This window comes from Salmo salar, chromosome ssa09 (assembly GCF_905237065.1).
Source record: "Salmo salar chromosome ssa09, Ssal_v3.1, whole genome shotgun sequence".
NCBI classification, from domain to species: Eukaryota; Metazoa; Chordata; class Actinopteri; order Salmoniformes; family Salmonidae; genus Salmo; species Salmo salar.
This window is the reverse complement of record NC_059450.1, coordinates 118,343,951-118,366,078: the sequence shown is the minus strand read 5'-3', so window position 1 is coordinate 118,366,078 and position 22,128 is coordinate 118,343,951. Positions and strand designations below refer to the sequence as shown.

Here is a 22,128-nt window from a genome sequence, read left to right as displayed (position 1 = left end):
ATGTGGCCCCATTCTGTCCCGTCTCGCTCCTGTCGGCCTCTCTATCTCCATCCATCCATCTATCCCTCCCTCTCTATCTATCCCTCTCGCTCTCTTTTTCCCAGCCTGGGACCCTCTTTTTACACACTAGCCCAGCAACAGCCAGGTCTTCCACCTGCCTACTGACAGACAGAGTGCTAACCTTCAGATAATTATCTGTCCATTCAGTTGCACCCATCTCTCTCTTTTTGTTTGTTTCTCAGTGTGTCAAAGTGTGTTTGTGTGTGTGTGCTCTGTGGGTTTGCGTCTCTTCGGACCATGTGTGAGTGTCTACGTGGGATATTCAGAGTCACCTGGACACCCTCTTCCAATGCAGGTCAGTAGGGATGGGGGACGAGTGATGGGGGATCTGCTATTCATTAGCCCCATTGTGATAGACATTGCTTTGTTGAGTTGCATTCAATAGATGAGTCTCTGGTGACACAATATTGATGAGTGACAACATTGACTTATTCTGTCTTGAATCAAATCTATTGGTTAATCCAATCTATTTTTATTGGAAGAAATGTGTGTTCCAAAGTGGCTTTTATTTCACATGAACTGTTTTTTTCTATGAAGAGATGCAACTCAAATCAGTTCTTAGTTTTAACCATCCACTTGCTTCAATGTCGTGCTGTGTGGTAGCACTAGCAACCCCTACCACTCCAGTTGACCTCCCTTCTGAAACATATCACAGACAAATTCCATCTCTTGCTCTTGTTATTTATGTTAAAGGGTGGTTCCCCACCAAGTCTCTCTATAAATACACCTAGACGGAGGTCCTGGTCATGGTGAAATGAGAAGAGGATATGAGCATTGTTTAGCTGACAGTTGTGTTAAGATAGTATAACCTTATCTGGCAGACATTCCTGGTGTTATATGACGTCTGTGCTGGCTTATCTACTGAGATCTGTTTCCTTCTTGTGTCTTCTTAAATGCTTGGATTTTGTCCTGGTCTGAGACAGGGATCCATAGCTGGAGGGGATGCTTAGCAGATATATGTTTTCTGGTTGCCATGTTTGTACATTTCATATTAGCTTTACCATATCAAATGTCTGGGTTTCTGTCCTCACATAGTGCAGTCATATTAGCGAGCTTGAAGAAATGCTTTTCTTCCCATCATCTATAGATGTTGGGCTTGTGCCTGCTCCGTCTATGTTTTGCACACATGTACACGCACACGCACGCACGCACGCACGCACGCACGCACGCACGCACACACACACACACACACACACACACACACACACACACACACACACACACACACACACACACACACGGTTAAAGACCAGACAGATCATGTGACCATATGTGACCAACCTCTGGAGTCAGTCAACACTATGGCCTGCAGCTGTCCCCTGAGCAGAGCCCATCCCAGATCCCAGTGGGGTTGTTTTCCCCTGTAGCCCCCCACAGCCAGCCAGCTCCGGTTTCCCTGGCCCTGGCACAGTGAACTGCTGACACGAAGGGATTGCTGTGCCGCTGGGACAATCTGTCCCGTGCCAAGCCAGCTGCCCGCCTCAACTCACCCCCCAATGCTCCTCACCCCCCTGTCTAAATCCTGGTTTTGTGTTAGCGGCGTAATGCAACAATGACATCGTTAGGACAATGCAAGCGGCCTGATCCCCCTGGCAGCCTTCAGCAGTGGGCTTGGGTCCCTGGCCAGGGTCTGGTCTCACTGGGACCACCTGTGTGGCTCACATGGGGGTCCAGCTGGCAGAATGGAGGCTATTACTCCATGTCTATCTAGGCAGTGTGGTTACTAACCACCACAGCACTCACTTTCACTATCTCAGCTCTGCAAGCAGGGCAGTTTATAACAGGCCATGAAAACGCACAGCACACTCAGTGTTAAGCTCACAACAACAGCTGCTCTACCCAGAAGAGTCACACTTTCTCTAAATGAAGACCCCAGGCCTGTTCTTATTTGGAGCTCTAGGGATAAAAATAGCCCCACAACATCAGCTTCAGTACCCCAGATCTGAAGACAATTCCTTTTGTTATTCCACCACTTTGTTTGACTCCTCAGGGAATTTAAACAGTGTCACCAGCAGCCAGCCAGTCAGGCAATTTACATGTCGCTGAAGAAGAGTAGTCCCCTGTCTTTTTCTCAAATCTGCAGCAGGAGAAAGCTCATGCAACTCTGACTGAGTCCTGTCAAAGTTTTTGGCCCCTTCCTCCTCCTCCTATCTTGATAGTCCTGCCCCTCACCTTCCTAATATGGGGGCATCCCTTTGCCCTCGTCCAATCAGTGTTCTCGTTACGTCCCACCTAGAGATTTCCCCACTGAGGTTTCAGTGAAGGGACAGGCTGACTGGTAACAGGGTGATCAGGAGAGAGTGAGTGAGAGTTTGACAGAGAACAGTGTATGATTTCAGCTCATCAGCCTGGTGAATCTCTCCCCTCTACCCAGGGAGGAAGCACACTGAGACAGTGGTATCAACCAGGTAGGATGAGTCTCAATCTCACTACAGTGGAATTGTCTGACATCTGACTCCTTATGACTTGTTAGATCTGAGAGTTTGTAGACAGTTCATGTGGAAGAGGGGATTGTTGCAGTGGGTAGGTGCCTGTGGTGCATGTATCTCAGGTTAGGATAGTGGCAGGACTTTTTTAACCTCTGTGTTATGGCTGTTCAAATGTTTGTACATTATGCAGAATGGAATCAAGATCACTGGTGGTAATATACTTAAGTATAGTTCATGTCATATCTTTTCATCTAGTTATCTGCATCGTTGTTTGAGAATGTTCTTTCCCCCTTATTTTATAGAAAAGTTTGTCCAACTGTGCAAAGGGTTGTGCAGCATAGACTGCAGTCTGGAGACTGCACACCCTTAGGTATTGAGAACATAGCTATTGTTTGTTGGATAAGTGCACAGGCCATTTAGAAGGACAAATGCCACTTGTATTGTTGATAACATAGGGCTATGTCACCACACAATATGCTCAGCATGGTTGCTGCTGCCTGCTGCTGTTCCCACGTGCATAGACTACTGATAGGTAGCAGCAGCGCGCGGTTGTTTCAAACACTTCGTCTTACTTTTACACACGGGCAACAGCTGCAACCTGCCAGTCACAGGATCTGAGTGTTGCTCCCCAGCCCAACAGCTTGGGATGCCATGGCAAGGTGGGTAGAATGGCAAACCCGCTATTGAGGGCAAGACCCACCCAGGGTTAAGGCTAGGTTGGAATGACAATAACAGACATATAAGTATTGTGTAAAAGTATAAGCTGGCCTCCCAAGTGGCGCAGATGTCTAAGGCACTGCATCGCAGTGCTAAAGACGTCACTACAGACCCGGGTTTGATCCTGGGCTGTGTCGCAGCCAGCCGTGACCGGGAGACCCATGAGGTGGTGCACAATTGGCCCAGTGTCGTCCGGGTTAGGGGAGGGTTTGGCCGGCTGGGATGTTCTTGTCCCATCGTTCTCTAGCGACTCCTTGTGGTGGGCCAGGCGCAGTGCACGCTGACTGTGGTCGCCAGCTGTACGGAGTTTCCTCCGACACATTGGTGCAGCTGGCTTACGGGTTAAGCGAGCACTGTGTCAAGAAGCAGTGCAGCTTGGTGGGGTCGTGTTCCCAAAGCCCTCTCCTCCCTTTGATGGCATGTGTTGAATGTCTGTGTGTGTGATCCCCCTGCCATTCCTCTGGGGGGGGGGTCAAATGTGTTAATGGGACACCAGCACCATCCGTGGGGGTGGGGGGTACAGTCTGCTCTGGAGTTAACGTCACTGCACGGATCTGGTATGAATGTTATTGATATACTATGGATAGATGTTTATAATACTGCATGGCGGCAGCTAACCCTCCCAAAATCACGTCTGAAATAGGGAGACTGTATGGGACCCTCAACAATGCTGTGGATTCAGCCAAGCCAGAGGGTTATAGATATATCATAAGAAGGATTTTAATGGAAATATTAACGTTTATGGGAGTTTTTATTTACTGGGAAAGTGTAGGATTCCGTGGTATAATATCACAGGAATCCTATCCTGTTTGAGCTGTAGGGGAGTGTGACAGAGTTAGTATGAACTAATGTGTATAAGAAAACTAATTAGGACAGTTTCCTAGCGACAGGTTTCTTGAGCAGTGGGCGGGTCGCTAGTAGATGAGGAAGTAGTAGGGTCAAGAGGTGGTTGGGCGATTTGGAGGAAGCTGGGGAAACTCACAAGGAAACACAGTTTGACACAGGAAAACTGCCATCAAAATACACAGATAAAAGCTGGATTTAAGATGTATGCCAGTGCTTTGAATACATTATTCATCACCCAACAGTGCTATATTTGACATTATAATCTGGGTGGTTCGAGCCCTAAATGCTGATTGGCTGACAGCCGTTGTATATCAAAGCGTATACCACGGGTATGATGAAACATTTATTTTTATTGCTCTAATTACGTTGGTATCCAGTTTACAATAGCAAAAATGCACCTCAGAGTTTTGCGTTGTGCCTAAAAACAGCCTTTAGCCGTGTTATATTGGCCCATATGCCACACCCCCTTGGCCTTATTGCTTAATTATCATGGGAGAAGGAAGGTTGTTTGCGTCTTGCCCTCCTTGTTGAGTAGTTATCTCACAAAATATCCCAGTTTCCTGTTTACAAAGAGATATTTCCTGTCCGCTCCAGGGTGTGGCTCATTTTTCCATCTGAGCTTTCAAAGGACAATCAGATCCTCTCTATGTCTGAACTTCAGTTCCCATAGTTCTCTTCAAAGACAGACATCTCTGTCTAAGACAATCCCATTTTCAGTTCACTGTTACATGTTAGTTTTGTGTATTCACGTTGTGCATTACCTGACTACAGACTCTGCTAATACTCTGTCTGATTTATGTTCAGGGAGCACATGATGCTTTAGGAATCCACGTTGGGTACTACTATACCTTACCTCTCACCAGAGTCATAGGACTGATTATCTCCATGTTTAGACCAGACATGTATGTTTGTATGTATGTATTCACAAGTCACACAGACACTGAAACCGTATTTTGCCAACATGCTGAATTATTAACAGTCCAAGGCAACCACGATAAATTATAGATGTCTCCTGTTTCATCAAGTTCGGTTTTTAAATAGGATATTGTATCTGAGATATATGTACAGCGGTAAGAAAAAGTATGTGAACCCTTTGGAATGATCTGGATTTCTGCATAAATTGGTCGTCAAATTAGATCTGATCTTCGTCTAAGTCACAGCAACAGACAAACACAGTCTGCTTAAACTAATAACACACAAATTATTGTATTTTTATTGTCTATATTGAATACATCATTTAAACATTCAGTGTAGGTTGGAAAAAGTATGTGAACCCCTAGGTTAATGACTTCTCCAAAAGCTAATTGGAGTCAGGAGTCAGCTAACCTGGAGTACAATCAATGAAACAAGATTGGAGACGTTGGTTAGAGCTGCCCTGCCCTATAAAAAACACTTACAAAATGTGAGTTTGCTATTCACAAGAAGCATTGCCTGATGTGAACCATGCCTCGACCGAAAGAGATCTCAGAAGACCCAAGATTAAGAATTGTTGACTTGTGTAAAGCTGGAAAGGGTTACAAAAGTATCTCTAAAAGCCTTGATGCTCATCAGTCCACGGTAAGACAAATTGTTCAGCACTGTTGCTACTCTCCCTCGGAGTGGCCGTCCTACAAAGATGACTTTAAGAGCACAGCACAGAATGCTCAATGAGGTTAAGAAGAATCCTAGTGTCAGTTAAAGACTTACGGAAATCTCTGGAACACATGCTAACATCTCTGTTGATGAGTCTACAATATGTAAAACACTAAACAAGAATGGTGTTCATGGGAGGGCACCACTGAAGAAGCCACTGCTGTCCAAAAAAAACATTGCTGCACGTCTGAAGTTTGCAAAAGTGCACCTGGATGTTCCACAGTGCTACTAGCAAAATATTCTGTGGACAGATGAAACTAAATAATCTGTATGGTTTAAAGTCTCAAACATTTCTGGGAATGCCAGCTATGCAGAGTAGGGCTTCCCTTTCATTGGCCTGATAAACAGGGAATTGACAACATCCAGTAGTTAACGTCGTGGAGTCTAATGTGGGTTTGTTTTGGACACAGTTGGGGGAATACATTTTTTAAAAAAATGTTCACCACCACAACTCAAGTTGGCATAGGTCCCGTCTAGTGGAAGTAGTCCATCTTCGTGGGAAAGTAGAGATCAATAACTGACGAAAACAGATGGGGGCATTTGGGAACACTTAAATCTATGTGTAGCAGTTTTATGAGGTCTCTTCATGAATCATAATGTGCCCCGGCATTGAACTGTTTGAATAAACTGTTTCTCCAAATCCAATAGCTTTAGAATAACTTTATCCCCGAGTTGTACACACACTAACCACTTTTTCTCTGTAAATCGTGATGCTATTTGGTTGATATATTTGCACGTCAACTTATTACAGGAATAGTATTGATTAATAGCGTACACAAAGGGTCCTTCCTCTTCATCCTGGGTCTCATGACATTTATTGAATTAGCACCAATCAGGTTAGCTTTCTCCACACAGCAGGTCTGTAGCTGTTCTGTGTGTGTCTTAATACTACATACTATGGCTGTACATATGAGGTAACTGGTGGTAGACTGTCAATGTGATGGTTACTGTAGATTACTTTCCAATGTTTTCATTCCAAGTGAAATTGATTTTCTTCCCACTTTGGAGGACTCTCTTTTAGTTGCCTAGTTGCTAACCCGATTACTGTAACTTTCAAAATGATGGAGAAAAACAAACACAATTTATCCTCTGCAGAATTCTATTAGTATTTGGACATGGTGTCTAGATGACTAGCCAAATCACTGTTTAAAGTGACTGACCTGGAAGCCCCTAGGACTCAACTACTGCAAAATATATACAGAGCAAATGAGACACACAGCACTTCCTATCAGAGCTATGTTTACTATATGTGGGGATATTTAAATATTCATTAGGTGAATATATTAGGCCCATTTCCTACTACATAGTACACACACACTGTGTATTTGTTGGAACTCTGTGAGTGAAACAGTCTGGTCTCCACTGCTGAAAGCATCTCCCTGAGACCTCTCTAGATCTGTGTGGTCAATTTGCTTGTAGTCCTTGAACAACATTCTTCTTCAGAGAGACAATTCCAGTATCAAATACTATGATGGAAAAGGGTAGGTCTATGCTAAGAACTCAGTCGTGCAGGTATATTTAAAAGGGTTTATTTATGAAAGCAATGCAGAGTACCATACAAAGGGCACAATACCAATGGCAGAAACCTGACTTCATAACAACTCCACAGTAAAAACATATTTCAATTATAATTCAATTAGATGTTGCTTAATTGGAGATTAGATAGCTCATATCGCTTTCATTCCTCTGGCGTTGTTGTTGTTGCACAATCCGCCAAAAACAAGGCCACACATCACAAGATCCCATTATTATCCCATTCTTAACCAGTGTTCTGACTGACACCCTCATGAGACTGGGATCAGGCTGTTTGATGTTGGGAGAATGTTAGTGAACTGCCCTGTCCTTTCCCATATCCTAGAAGCAAATAGCTGACCCCCAAGTCAAGGTCTGTTACTTAATTATCAAATCTAATTGGGGAGCCCCCTTAAATGCAACAAAAGTCAAACTCTAAATAATGCAAATGTAGCCATTCTCCTATTTGTTTAAAATGCAATTTGTAGCCTACTGCTACAGTGGTAAATATTCAAATAATAGCTTAATCCCGAATGAAACAAACACCCCCACCTCTGTGTCATGGTTTAAAAAATGTGAATAACGTGGCTGCATTTGTCATCCCGGGACAGTCTTGTATTCAGCCCCGACTTTTCTTTCTACAAAAAAGGTATTTTTGTCAGCAAAACGCATGAATTAATTCAGGCTACAAGAGTGTAGACCTAATGACAATCGCCTGATGTCATTACACTTATTGGTGTTTTCTAACAGATGTCTCTTTCCATATATCAAATGGGTGCACAGTGCACTGTGCACAGTGCACTGTGCAAATAATTTTAGAGTGGGCGAACATGCGCAGGTAGCCTACATTTTGAAGTGATTTGTTTGACAATCAGGTGAAAACATCATGCCTGGTTGTGTTCATGTGTTCATGGCACATTAAAAGGTAATACATTTTTACCGTTAAATGACATCTTTATGATTAGGCCCATCAAAAAATGTCAAGCTTGTGCACAAAGAGACTAGGGTGTCCCATGAAAAAAATAGAGACTTCCCTGAATGTCACGGTATAATTTGAACTCTGTTTTACCTGGGTATTATGGACACAAGCTCAAAGGTTTGTTTAATTTAGCTATGTCAAGAAGTTAGAGTCATTTAGCTATTTCTTGATACCGGTATTAACGTTATATAGATCATAAAAGATCAGATGCGCAACACCCTTATTATTGAAATGTCCAGTACTCATGAAGCATACTATCCAAGGCGGGTGTTGCTGCTTTCACAATGTTTAGCCATCTTGTACAAGAGCTCTCTGAATGTCTGTAATTTGTTCTCGTGACCGGCTGAGACACCCGACACCACCCATAGAGGCATGAGAAATATGCTGACACTGAATACTGGATCCCCCTTGACAAACACGCACACACGCATAAACACACATGCCAAAGCAGATCAAAAAGCCATCACATGAAACCCAAAAGGGTAGGAAGGACATGCATGACATTGCTGGGGAGCAAACCATATAGTGGGAAAAAGTCAAGTGCCTCCTACCTATAAGTAGAAGGGTATTGAGGGGCTAGGGTGGGTGGTGCAGGGATATGCAAAACCGTGGAAATAATTCCAAGAGTGCCATAGCAATGTACCGCAGTCTGAGAGGCCGGTCACAAAACCAAATGGTTGGAAATCGATGAGCATGCCGCAAGCTAAAACATTTTTATATAGAGAACGTGTCGTCTTGTATCCATGTGTTGTATCCATGTATCCATGACATTATGTCATGCCAATGTAGAAATGGGGTCAAAGCAGACAAAGTAAAGCCATTGATTATATCTATGAAGTGATGTAGTCTGGTTGAGATCTCTGATTTGTCCTCTGTCAGTGCATAACACGCCAACATTGACCCAATCTCCTTCTGTCTGCAGACTCTGACAGAGAATTGGAAGAAAGTAATGTATTTACCCAGGCCAGAGAACCAGCCGTGAGTAGCCACTATCTGGCTTTCACTTGTTCAAGAGATGCTATATACCATATATGAAGTGGTGTACTGCAGTGCTATTTACTGACCTGTTAAACTTGGTATCTCCTCTACTGAGCCAGGTGAAAGAGAAAAGGCGGTCTCCCCCTTCGGACAGGCCTCCCACCGCCCCCCACGCCAACCCTCACCACAGTGCCTCCCCAGAGGACCAGGAGAGCCCAGAGAGAGTGGTGAGTGGAGACTGTTTGGATACCCTAACACACTCAAGCCAGGGAAGGATAGGATATGGTGAACTTTAATGTCCCCGAGGGGAAAACTGTCTTAGTGTCAGTACCAAGACAGTTTTCACACAAAGCTTATCAGTATACAAAATAGTCACTGTACATTACACACTCAACATAATACATACATTGCATGTTACCCCTGTCATGCACATTGTACACTTCACATATAGCCACATACATAATACATATTGCACATTTCCCTTACATTCTGTCAGTGGCGTACTAACCCAGCTCACTTTATGATAGACATGGGAATGAAGGAGTGCTTAGACCTGTTCAGCTAACATGTAGGACCCTATAGCGTCTGAGGGGAGGAGCTGACACTCGGAATTAAGTACATGGGAGGGATCTAAATATAATTCAGGAAAGAAAACAATACACTGTGTGTTTATGGACATGCACTCACTGGCATATAATATTTTCACGTCGCTCGTATATACTATTTAAAAAAAATAAAGTTGAAGCATTTCAGAATTGACAACAGTATTATGCATTATAATAATGTTTATGACATATCCTCTAGTCCCCAACACCTGGTGTGCTAACACAAGATGTCAATTGTAGTTGCCTCTGTGCCCTGCCACCTACTGTATGAAAACAGTGGCATCTCTGCAGAGCTTGGCGAAATGAATGGTTGTTTCGGTTGAGAAAAGCGACCAGGAGAGAGAATGACCTCAGCAGGTTTTGACTGTGTCATTGTACTTCAGTCAGTAAGGTTTGGGTCAGGGCTGCAGCTCACACAAAGCTTATAGAGTGTCCAAGCCCATGTGATTAGAGAAATAATGTCTCTAATCTCAGAATGAGAGTGGCTATAATGAAGGTATTCTGTCAATCCCTAATAGGTATTTTCTCTCCATATCCCAAAGGATTCATAGGCTATTTTAATTGGTGCAAGCACAAACACACGCATCAAGCTTATTGGGGTTCAATCCCCTATGCTTACAAGGTAATTTACCTGCCAAATACTTTTATCCAAAGGACTTACAGTTAACACACAATAACCTATATTGTGTGTGGCCCATGCTGGATTTGAACCCATGACGAAACTATTGTCATTACTATCACAGTCCAATCAACTGAGCCATCAACACGGATACAATGCTTCCTTCCTTTTTAGGTTCAGAAAGAGAAACTTCATGCAGAGCTGAAGCAGGTGCTGAGTCTGAAGAGAAGCCACCTGAAAGAGACGTCTCATTTGGCCGAAGCAGAGATGGATTCTTCAACCGAGGCCCAAGCGGTGGTAAAGAGCCAAGAAACAACTAATACTCATGAAACAGTAACCACGTTGTTTGGTGATATCACTGTAGATATTTACACATGCGCAGAAAACACTCAGAATCGCGTGCCATTCTACTGTTTACGTTTGAAGACAAGAGACTTGTGAGGAAACCCTCTCCTCTGGTGTGTCTTTACAGGAGGAAACTGCATCTGAGGTGGTGGAGGTTGTGATGGAGACAGAGGCTGAGGCTGGAGCCAGTGGCTACAGTGTCACAGGTGGAGGGGAGCGAGGCATCTTCATTAAGGACGTCCTTAAAGACTCCACAGCAGCAAAGCATCTTAGCCTCCAGCAAGGTAACTGGACGGGGAAATTAGAGTTGCATGAATATAAAGCTATGAGACACAGCTGAGGTAAATTAGTTATGGACTAGTTTAATAGATAGAAATAGCAATGAGAATGTCAAACAGTAAACTATTAAAACATACAATTAATTCCATACTAGAAATAACTGAAAATGTTGAAACCATCTTGTTTCTCCCCATCAGCATCCTTTCCTTGTGTAACTTCCATTAAGTGTATTGTGTAATTTATTGTAAGTAATGTCATTGATCAATCACCTTGTTTTGACGTGCATAATGTACATTATCTTGGGCAAATAAAATGTAAACATCAAAAATGCCATTCCCTTTCACATCCTCCCTTTGATTGTCAAAAGCAAACCACAACTATAAGACTTCAATATTTCCCCCAGTTCTCTTTATCTCATATTCACTTTTGTCTGGTTGATTGGTGTCCTTGCAGGAGATCAGTTGCTCAGTGCAAGAGTCTACTTTGACAATGTGAAGTATGAGGATGCCCTGAAGATCTTGCAGTGTGCAGAGCCTTATAAAGTCTCCTTTTTCCTGAAGAGGACGATCGCCGGTGCTGATGTCACCATGCACCCTGGCGCCACCAGCTTGGAACTGAAAGGACCCAAAACCAAGATGCAGAAAATGGTACGGCTATGATAGTATTTGTAATTGCCAATGTGATAATGAGATATACAACTGGGTATTCCAGATTCATCAGCTTCGTGTCCACCTAACTCATACTTGCATCTCTGTTGCAGAGTGTCAAGAGCATCAAACCTTTCAAAGCGAAGAAAAAGAGGGGAGGACGTTTTGGATTGAAAAGGCTGAAGGAGAACAAGAAAGGGAGCACTGGAGCAGAGTTGGAGATGGAGGGATCACCTTCCAAGGTGGAGCTCAACCCCGTTGACGTGGAGTTTGCCTTCCCCAAGTTCAAGCTGAGGAAGGATGGGAAGGCAGAGGGAACTGAGCAGCATGGAGGAGTGGTCGCCACTGGCAGGAAGAAGAGAATGATAAGGTGTCCCAGGATGAAAGCAAATGGTGCTGAGGCGGCTACAGGAGAAGTTGACATAACAGAACCAGCGGGACAGGCTGATGTCTCCCTGCCAGACGTGCCTGGAGCTAAAGTCAAAGGAAAGGGCCACAGGTTCGGAATTCATTTCCCTAAAACAAAAAAGACTAAATCAGACACTGCCTTGTCTGAAGGGTCCCTGGACCTGAAACCTCCGGATGTTAAATTCACACCACCCTCAGTGGAATTCAGTTTGCCATCTGGAAACAAGGACGTTGACCTACAGAAACCAGATGTGAAAGTCAAGGAGGGGTCAAAATTGATGCACCGAGAGGTAGAGCTTTCATTAAAACTCCCCTCAGCCTGCCACTCTGACGAAATTGATGGTGAGATAAAAGCAAAACGTTTAGCTGAAGGGTCAACAGGGCTATCTGGCATTAAAATGCCAGCTATTGACATCTCTGCACCCAACATAGATCTACAGCTGGACACCCGGCGTACAGTGCCAGATGAGACAGAGGGACCCTTTTTTAAAGGGCCAAATATATCCATGCCCAAAACTGACATCTCATTTCCAAAGATTGGATCATCTAACATGGATTTTGAAGGTCCAGAAAAGGGTGGAAAAATTTGCCTGCCAATTGTTGACATTTCCCTGCCAAAGATGATACCAGCAGAAACCAATGTTGATGTGGAAGGACACATTGGAAAAGGAGGCAAGTTCAAAATGCCAACTTTCGATGTTTCTCTTCCAAAATTCAAGTCTTCAGAGGAGCATATGAATATAGAGGGGCCTGAAGTCAAAGGGGAGTTGAACATGCCAAAAGTTGACCTTTTACGCCCGAAAGGTAAAGCAGAGGGAGAGGTGGACATTGAAGGATACTTAGGAAAAGGAGGTAAATTTCAGATGCCCACATTTGACATTTCTCTACCAAAAATGAAGACATCAGAGAGAGAAATGAATGTAGAAGGACCTGAAGTGAAGGGTGGCAAAATTAAAATGCCCTCTATTGACATATCTCTCCCTAAAGGAAAAGCAGAGGGGAATATTAACGTTGAGGGACATTCTGGAAAAGGAGGTAGGTTCAAAATGCCCTCATGCGACATTTCGCTTCCTAAAACAAAGGGTGATGCCAGGTTAGAGGGACCTGAATTGAAAGGGGGAAAGTTTGAAATGCCCACACTTGATATTTCCCTTGCCAAAGGAAAAACAGAGGGTGAAGTCAGCATTGATGCAAATGTAGGAAAAGAAGGAAAGTTCTCTCTTCCAAAAATGAGGTCGTCAGGAACAGAAGTCGATGTAGAAGGGTTTCAAATGTCCTCATTTGATGTCTCTCTTCCAAAAATAAAGTTACCAAAGGGTGACATGAAAATAGAAGGATCTGATGTGAAAGGCAGCACATTTCATACGCCCACTATAGATTGTTCACTTCCAACAGGAAAAACAGAAGGTGACATGAGCGTTGAAGGAGATGCATCTAAAGGCGGAAAGTTTCACATGCCTTCACTTGATATTTCTGCTCCAAGAGTGAAGTTACCAGAGGGTAAAGCCAAAGTAGAAGGCCCTGAAATTAAAGGTGGAAAGGCTGAGATGCCAAATATTGATGTTTCCCTTCCAAAAGGCAAAACAGCGGGAGAAGATAACATTGAAGGCCATGTCAGTAAAGGGGGCAAGTTTAAGATGCCCAAATTCGGCATTTCTTTCCCGAAATTGAAGTCACCAGAGGGTAAGGTCAACACAGAGGGACCTGAAGTCAAAGGAGGGAAGTTTAAAATGCCTACAATTGGCATTTCGCTACCAAAAGGAAAAGTGGAAGGTGACATCAATGTTGAAGGAGATTCTGAAGCAGGAGGAAAATTTCATATGCCCACATGTGACATTTCTCTTCCAAAAATGAAGTCACCAGAAGCAGATATCAGTTTAGAAGGACCAGAAGTCAAGGGAGGAAAGTGTCATATGCCAACAATTGACCTTTCCCTTCCCAAGGGAAAGGGAGCAATTGACACTGAAGGACATTCTGGAAAAGGAAGCAAGTTCCAAATGCCAGCATTCGATATATCACTTCCAAAAATGAAGACACCAGGTGGTGAAGTCAGACTAGAAGGCCCTGAAGTCAAAGGGGGGAACATTAATATGCCAATGATGAGCATTTCTCTTCCAAAAGGAAAAATGGAAGGAGAAGCTAAGGGACATGCAAGCAAAGGGGGCACATTTCACATGCCCTCAATTGACATTTCCCTTCCAAAAATGAAGTTGCCTGAAGGTGAAGTCAAAGTAGAAGGCCCCGAAGCCAGAGGGGGAAAGATTGAAATGCCATCAATTGATATTTTTCGTCCCAAAGGAAAAATGGAGGGGGAAATTGACATTGAAGGACATTCTGGAAAAGGAGGAAGATTTCATATGCCTACATTTGACGTTTCCCTTCCAAAAATGAAGTCACTAGAACCAGATGTCAGTTTAGAAGGACCGGACATCAAAGGAGGGAAGTTTCATGTGCCAACAATGGACTTTTCCCTTCCCAAGGAAAAGGGTGAGATTGACACTCAAGGACAGTCTGGAAATGGAGGCAAGTTCCAAATGCCAGCATTGGATATATCACTTCCAAAAATGAAGACACCAGAAGGAGAAGTCAGCCTAGAAGGCCCTGATGTGAAAGGTGGAAAGTTTGAAATGCCAAAGATTGATATTTCCCTTCCAAAAGGAAAAACAGAAGGGGAAATAGACATTGAAGGACATTTGGGGAAAAAAGGAACGTTTCACATGCCCACATTCGACATGTCCTTGCCAAAAATGAAGTCAAATGATGGTGACATGAAATTAGAGGGGCCAGAAGTGAAAGGTGGCAAAATACATATGCCTGCCATTGACAATTCTCTTCCAAAGGGGAAGGCAGAATGTGATCTTCAGGTTGACGGTCATGGTGGCAAAGGTGGAAAGTTCCACATGCCCTCAATTGACATTTCTCTTCCAAAAATGAAGTTGCCTGAGGGTGAAGTCAAAGTAGAAGGCCCTGAAGCCAAAGGTGGAAAGTTTGAAATTCCAACAATTGATATTACACTTCCAAAAGGAAAAGCAGAGGGAGAAATTGACATGGAAGGACATTCTGGAAAAGGAGGAAAGTTTCATATGCCAAAGTTTGATGTATCGCTACCAAAAATGAAGCTCCCAGAGGGTGACATCAAACTAGAGGGACCGGAAGGGAAAGGCAACAAAATACATATACCTAACATTGACATTTCTCTTCCTAAAGGGAAAACTGAAGAAGATCTTGAGGTTGAGGGGCATGGTGGCAAAGGGGGCAAGTTTCACATGCCCTCAAATGACATTTCCCTTCCTTTTTGGAAGTTGCCTGAAGGTGAAGTCAAAGTAGAAGGCCCCGAAGCCAGAGGTGGAAATATTGAAATGCCATTGATTGATGTTTCACTTCCCAAAGGAAAAATGGAGGGGGAAATTGACATTGAAGGACATTCTGGAAAAGGAGGAAGATTTCATATGCCTACATTTGACGTTTCCCTTCCAAAAATGAAGTCACTAGGACCAGATGTCAGTTTAGAAGGACCGGACATCAAAGGAGGGAAGTTTGAAATGCCAAAGATTGATATTTCACTTCCAAAAGGAAAAGCAGAGGGAGAAACTGACATTGAAGAACATTCTGGAAATGGAGGAAAGTTTCATATGACCTCATTTGATGTGTCACTACCAAAGATGAAGCACCCAGTGGGTGATGTCAAAGAAGGCCTTGAAGTCAAAGGGGGGAAGTTTAAAATGCCCAAAATCGAAGCAGAGGGTAGGAGTGGTGTCAAGTTACCAACTGTTAAACTGCCAACAGTAGACATATCTGCACCAAAGGTTGACTTAGACTCTGGGCTGTCAAAAGCTAAAGGAGATGATAGGGAAGAGGTGGAGCTACTAAAAGCAGAGGGTGGTAGGCCATCCTCTGGGTCAAGTTTTGACATGCCAGATGTCTCTCTTAAAAAGCCAAGATTTTCTCTCCCTAAATTTGGTGGAAAGTCTAGTGGAGATGTAAACCTAGAAGGATATGGCACAGAGGATGATATTGATATTAGCCCCCCACGAGCGGAAATTGAGGGCAGACCAGCATCAGCCGGCGTACGCGGAGATGGAAAAATAGAAGGTAAACTAACGAAGCCCAAAATGAAAATGCCAATGTTTGGAATATCTAAGAAAGATGTATCAATAGCCAGCCCTGATGTGGAAATCAAGACAAAAAAAGGGAAAGTGGACATTCCAAAGCCAGGGATCAGTATAGAACATCCAGAGGACAAAACAAATAGAAAATATAGACAAAAATTCCCAAAGTTTAAGAAGTCATCTCCTAAAGGTAAACTACCAGAGGGAGAAATAGATGTCTCAATGGATAGTGGAATGAAAGGGAAAGGTGGCTTTCATGCACCCGATGATACAATCACAATGCCAAAGTTCTCCATGCCAGGGTTTGGCTCACAGGAGATAGACTTTGACAGGAGTGGACCCGGTGCTGAACTAGATGTCGAAGGAAAGGTAAAAATACCATCAGTGGAGATATCCCTGCCAGCTGCCAAGAAATCTGAGCAAGAAGTGTTACTCCCAAAGGCTGAGGTGGATGTGTCTGAGGCTGACATCAGAGGTTATGAAGGAAACCTGAAAATCCCTAAAATGCCAACTATTGATGTATCAGCACCCAAAATTGACCTTGATGTAACTCTGCCTAAAATCAAGCATGAAACAAAAATTGAGGGGGAGGGAGGCAAATTTAAAATGCCAAACATCAAAATGCCTGATATAGATTTATCACTTCCTAAAGAAAAAACTGGTGACATTGATGCATCCAAGGTTGAAATTGAAGGAAGGAGTGGAAAATTCAAGATGCCTGTCATTAAAATGCCAAAGGTTGACATATCACTTCCAACAGGAAAACATAGAGCAATGGATGTATCCACAGCGGAAATTGAAGGAGAAGGTGTAAAATTCAAGATGCCACATATGGAAATGCCAAATGTTGATATATCACTTACCAAAGGAAAAAGTGGAGGGATTGAAGGGCCAGAGATGGAAATTGAAGGAGGGGGCGGAAAATTCAAAATGCCACATATGAAATTGCCAAATGTTGATATATCACCTCCAAAAGGAAAAACTGGAGATGTTAATGTACCTGCATTCGAAATTGAGGGAGATGGAGGAAAATTCAAGATGCCACATAAGAAAATGCCAAATATTGCCATATCACTTCCCAAAGGAAAAGGTGGAGAGATTGAAGGGCCAGACATGGAAATTCAGGGAGAAGGAGGAACATTCAAGATGCCACATATAAAAATGCCAAATATTGATTTATCACTTCCCAAGGGAAAAAGTGGAGAGATTGAAGGACCAGAGGTGGAAATTGAAGGAGGGGGTGGAAAATTCAAGATGCCACATATGAAAATGCCAAATATTGCCATATCACTTCCCAAAGGAAAAGGTGGAGAGATTGAAGGGCCAGACATGGAAATTCAGGAAGAGGGAGGAAAATTCAAGATGCCACATATGAAAATGCCAAATATTAATTTATCACTTCCCAAGGGAAAAAGTGGAGAGATTGAAGGGCCAGACATGGAAATTCAGGGAGCGGGAGGAAAATTCAAGATGCCACATATGATGATACCAAACGTAGACTTATCACTACCGAAGGGAAAGTCTGGAGACATCAGTGCACCAGAAATTGAAATGGAAGGAGAAGGAGGAACATTCAAGATGCCACATATGAAAATGCCAAATATTGATTTATCACTTCCCAAGGGAAAAAGTGGAGAGATTGAAGGACCAGAGGTGGAAATTGAAGGAGGGGGTGGAAAATTCAAGATGCCACATATGAAAATGCCAAATATTGCCATATCACTTCCCAAAGGAAAAGGTGGAGAGATTGAAGGGCCAGACATGGAAATTCAGGAAGAGGGAGGAAAATTCAAGATGCCACATATGAAAATGCCAAATATTGATATATCACTTCCAAAAAGAAAAAGTGGAGAGATTGAAGGACCAGACATGAAAATTCATGGAGAGGGAGGAAAATTCAAGATGCCACAAATTAAAATGCAAAAGGTAGACTTATCAATTTCGAAGGGAAAGTCTGGAGACATCAGTGCACCAGAAATGGAAATGGAAGGAGATAAATTCAAGAGGCCACATATGAAAATGCCAAATATTCATATATCACTTCCAAAAGGAAAAACTGGTGATGTTAATGCAACTGAATCGGAAATTGAGGGAGATGAAGGAAAATTCCAGATGCCACATATGAAAATGCCAAACATTGATATAGCACTTCCCAAAGGAAAAGGTGGAGAAATTGAAGAACCAGAGATGGAAATTGAAGGAGGGGGCAGAAAATTGAAGATGCCACATATGAAAATGCCAAATGTTGATATATCACTTCCAAAAGGAAAAACTGGAGATGTTAATGCACCTAATTTGGAAATTGAGGGAGAAGGAGGAAAATTCAAGACGCCACATATGAAAATGCCAAAGGTAGACATATCACTTCCAAAAGGAAAAACTGGAGATGTTAATGCACCTGAATTGGAAATGGATGGTGAGGGTGGAAGATATAAGATGCCAGAAATCAAACTGCCAAATATAGATATTACAATGCCAAAGGGAAATTCTGGTGACATTGATGCTGAAATTAAACAGCCCAATGCTGAGGCAGAAGGAAAGATAAAAATGCCTTTGATTGGTTTACCAAAGTATACAACTCCCAACCTTGATTTGGACATGAATGTTGGAAAACCCAACCATGAAGCTGAGGTTCATGGGAAAAGTTCAGACAAAACTGGTTCACATTCTGAGGGAGACCATAAGATGAAAATCAAAATGCCAACGATTGACATAGAGTGCCCAAAAGGAGATCTGGAGCTGGATATAGGCTTCCATAAAGCTGAGGGAAAGAAGGACAGACAAATAATAGAGTTGCCTGACTTAGACCTTAAAACTTCTGATACCAAAGGTAAGGGGCCAAAAGTCAAAGGCACCAAATTCAAAATTGTAATACCAAAAATGAAGAACAATGGAGATCAAGTATTAGCTGCAGCCACAAAGAAGACTGGGAAAGAGAATGAAGGGGCCAGTGGTAGATTTATGATTAAGAAGACAAAGCTTGGCAAAGGTGCAGATGTGGCGGCAGATGCGAAGGCAGGTGGTTCTGTGTTGCCAAACATCTCCCTCCCAGATGTGGGCTTCTCAGTATCCAAAGGAGCCAGCCAAGAGGATGAACGTCATGGTCCAGAGATGAGTGCTAAATTGCCAAAATTCAAACTCCCTAATGTGGAGATCTCAGGTCTCAGATCTCAGGTCAACAGCGGACAACAAGAAAACAAAGATGGTATCAAGTTTCAAATGCCAAAGGTTACTCTACCGTCTGTGGGGCTAAAGAGCAAACAAGGCTCTGCCGAGCCCACTGGCACAGATGCCAGCACAGAGAATGGATTCACATTACCTAATCTTGGAATCAAAGTCCCCAAAATACCAGATATAGACTTTGATATTGGAGCATCTCAAGCTGAGGACCAAGGGGCAGATACAAGTACAAGACAAAAAATCAAAATACCCAAGTTCGGGGTGGCTTTACCTGCTATTTCTTCACCTGAAGCTAGAGTACATTTAAAGGACCCAGAGGTTGAGTATGAAGGCCCTAAAATGCCCAAAGTTAAAAAAGCTGTATTTGTTTTGGTGAATCCCCAAACAGACCACTCCACTATGTCCACTATATGTGAAGCAAGTGTAGAGTCTGGAGAGGCTAAAATCAGATTGCCAAAGATCAAAATGAAGCCATCATTTGGAAAGTCAGGATCCAAGGAAAAGAGTGTTGCTTTGAGCATTGAAGGAGACGTGGATGGAGATAACAAGTCAAAGGGAGCAAAGCAAAAAATTCCCAAAGTCACCTTCTCTCCAGGCAAAACAGGTTCATTTGATGTAACCCTAAAAGGTGAGGGGTCTAGTTCCACCCTCAATGGTAAGAAAGTTTCAACATTCCAGAATGGATCCAAGGAGGATAAAGCTAAGTTTGTGAAGCTCAAGCTTCCAAAGATAGAGTTCTCATCGCCATATTCAAAAATAGGCAGCGGAGAAGAGGACCTTGAAATAAGTGCTAAGCTTGTCAAGGAGTCCTCAGGAACTGACAGAGAAACCAAGGGGAAGAAAGTGAAATCAGGCAAAATGTCCTTCCCGGGATTTAAGAAGAAGACATCAAAAGGAGAGGAGGAAACTCAAGACAATGTGGTGTCCTCGTCGGCCAGGACAGAAATGCTATATCAGGATAGTTCAGAATCACCAACGCCCATGGTCTCCATTGGCTTTGCTCCAGGGAAGTCTAGGGGGCAGGCAGAGGCTGAGAGCAGCAAGAAGGAGCTGGAAGGAAAGCAGTCGACCTGGTTCAAGGCCCCCAAATTCAACCTGAAACCCAACTCAACAGGAATCCTCCTCATTACACCAGAAGGTTCTCCCCAGGGCAGCAGATCCTCGCTCCAATGCCAGGGTGTAGATGAAACTGCAGGTACCTTCCGGCTCCAGATGCCAAGCATGGGGTTCTCCACGCAGGAGGTGTCTGAGGAGAATGTTACCACAACAAAGGAGGGAACCGTAACTGTGGTGACAAAGACGACAAAAAATACGGTAACAGAGTCCAGAACTGGTCAAACCCACACATCGCTATCCCATTGTAATTACTGAAGTCCGAAGAGATGTGAGAGTAATATATTTTCCCTCTGTCCTGATGTGACGACTGTTTTTGTAAAGGTTCCTCCATGTTTTCTTTCTATTTTAGTCTTCATCATCTTTGATAATTTGAGTGGTTTAAATCTGAATGTCAATTCATTATGTATTGTTGTTGATATCTTTTTTATTCAAAAATACCACACATTTTAATTTCCCAAAGGAAATGTCTATTTTCAATGCCTTCCCATTTGATATACCGACATTTACTTTGGTATGATTGTAGAATTAGACTGACAAAGAACACAAACCAATTTACCAAAAGCAATTTGTATGTAAATACATTGACATGTTGCCTGCTTACTTAATGAAACATGTAATTATTTTCATATTACCGATGATTGGAATAGTAATAAGGATAGTAGTGATTTGTGTTAATGTAACTGAGGCTTGAGGATGGTGTGAGATTTGTGGTTTCATCATTTACTTACTTCAGCTTGTTTTTTCTTTTTGATATATGAAGATTTCTTGTAATTATACCATACATTGAAATGTAAGATTAAAGGCTTCTACAATGCAATCCATTTCAACACTCTCTATGAGACTCAAGATAAGTAGACAAAACCTAAAAGAATAGGAAACTATCATCTGATATTAAGCCATGGTTTAAAGAAACAGATTGAAATATTTCAAAATTAATGCAAAACCTCTTGGACAAAACAATGTCTCAATGTCTCCATTTTCCTTTTCTTTTTTGGTGAGTTAGAAAGTAGGAATTCAATGTGTGTGCTCTACTGCATGGGAAGAGTCCCAGCAATCCTCTGTCAAACAAGTTTACAAAGTTTTCCTTAACCAGATTTAATGCCTGTTGGAGCTGAAAATTGGAAATAACCATATAGAATGGTGCACGACAAGGAGAGAACATGTACATGAACAGATAACACAGTTTAACAGTGTTTATACGTATAGAGAGATTTTTACAAATACCTTTCTGCTTATGTTTTCAGTGCTTATGGCTTCACAATAAGCAGTTTTCAAAGCAAAGTGTTATCAAAGTGGCATTATCAATAATGTTGTTAAGAGATCATATTATTAATAAACCTAATATTCCTAAAAAAAAAATTAAGTTGTATCGTCTTCCAAATTATTGTCTTTCTAAGCGAACAGCTCCCTCTCCTGTCAAATACAGCAGACATTTCAAACATACTTCCTCGCCTTATCACAACATAGTCATGGGCCTTTTATCAATTCGATTTGTCCTGCATCCTCTCTCCTCTGTCCCCTCCTTTTGAAAAAGGTCAAAGTTAATTGAGGAGAGTCAGCGAGGAGAGTAAACATGGATGGAAATGTGCTTGCTTGAAATGAGATGGTCTTTCTCCACCAGCCTGGTTTCATAGACTAGACGTAACATAGTAAACGTAAATCCGGGA

At 42.6% G+C, this 22,128-nt stretch overlaps 1 protein-coding gene across 2 annotated transcripts; it reads left to right on the top strand.

Moving 5' to 3' along the window:
- The first annotated feature begins 74 nt into the window (after nt 1-74).
- On the top strand, nt 75-21,278 carry LOC106612701 (neuroblast differentiation-associated protein AHNAK). Of its 2 annotated transcripts, none has more exons than XM_014214127.2 (7): nt 75-355; nt 9,098-9,153; nt 9,273-9,380; nt 10,552-10,674; nt 10,850-11,006; nt 11,455-11,648; nt 11,762-21,278. In XM_014214127.2, the coding sequence occupies exons 1-7, from the start codon at nt 298-300 to the stop codon at nt 20,714-20,716; spliced, it is 9,651 nt and encodes a 3,216-aa protein (XP_014069602.2). In that variant the 5' UTR covers nt 75-297; the 3' UTR covers nt 20,717-21,278. The 2 variants fall into 2 exon arrangements, with proteins under 2 accessions (XP_014069602.2, XP_014069600.2); XM_014214125.2 differs by lacking the exon at nt 75-355 and adding an exon at nt 2,325-2,468.
- The last annotated feature ends 850 nt before the right edge of the window (nt 21,279-22,128 follow it).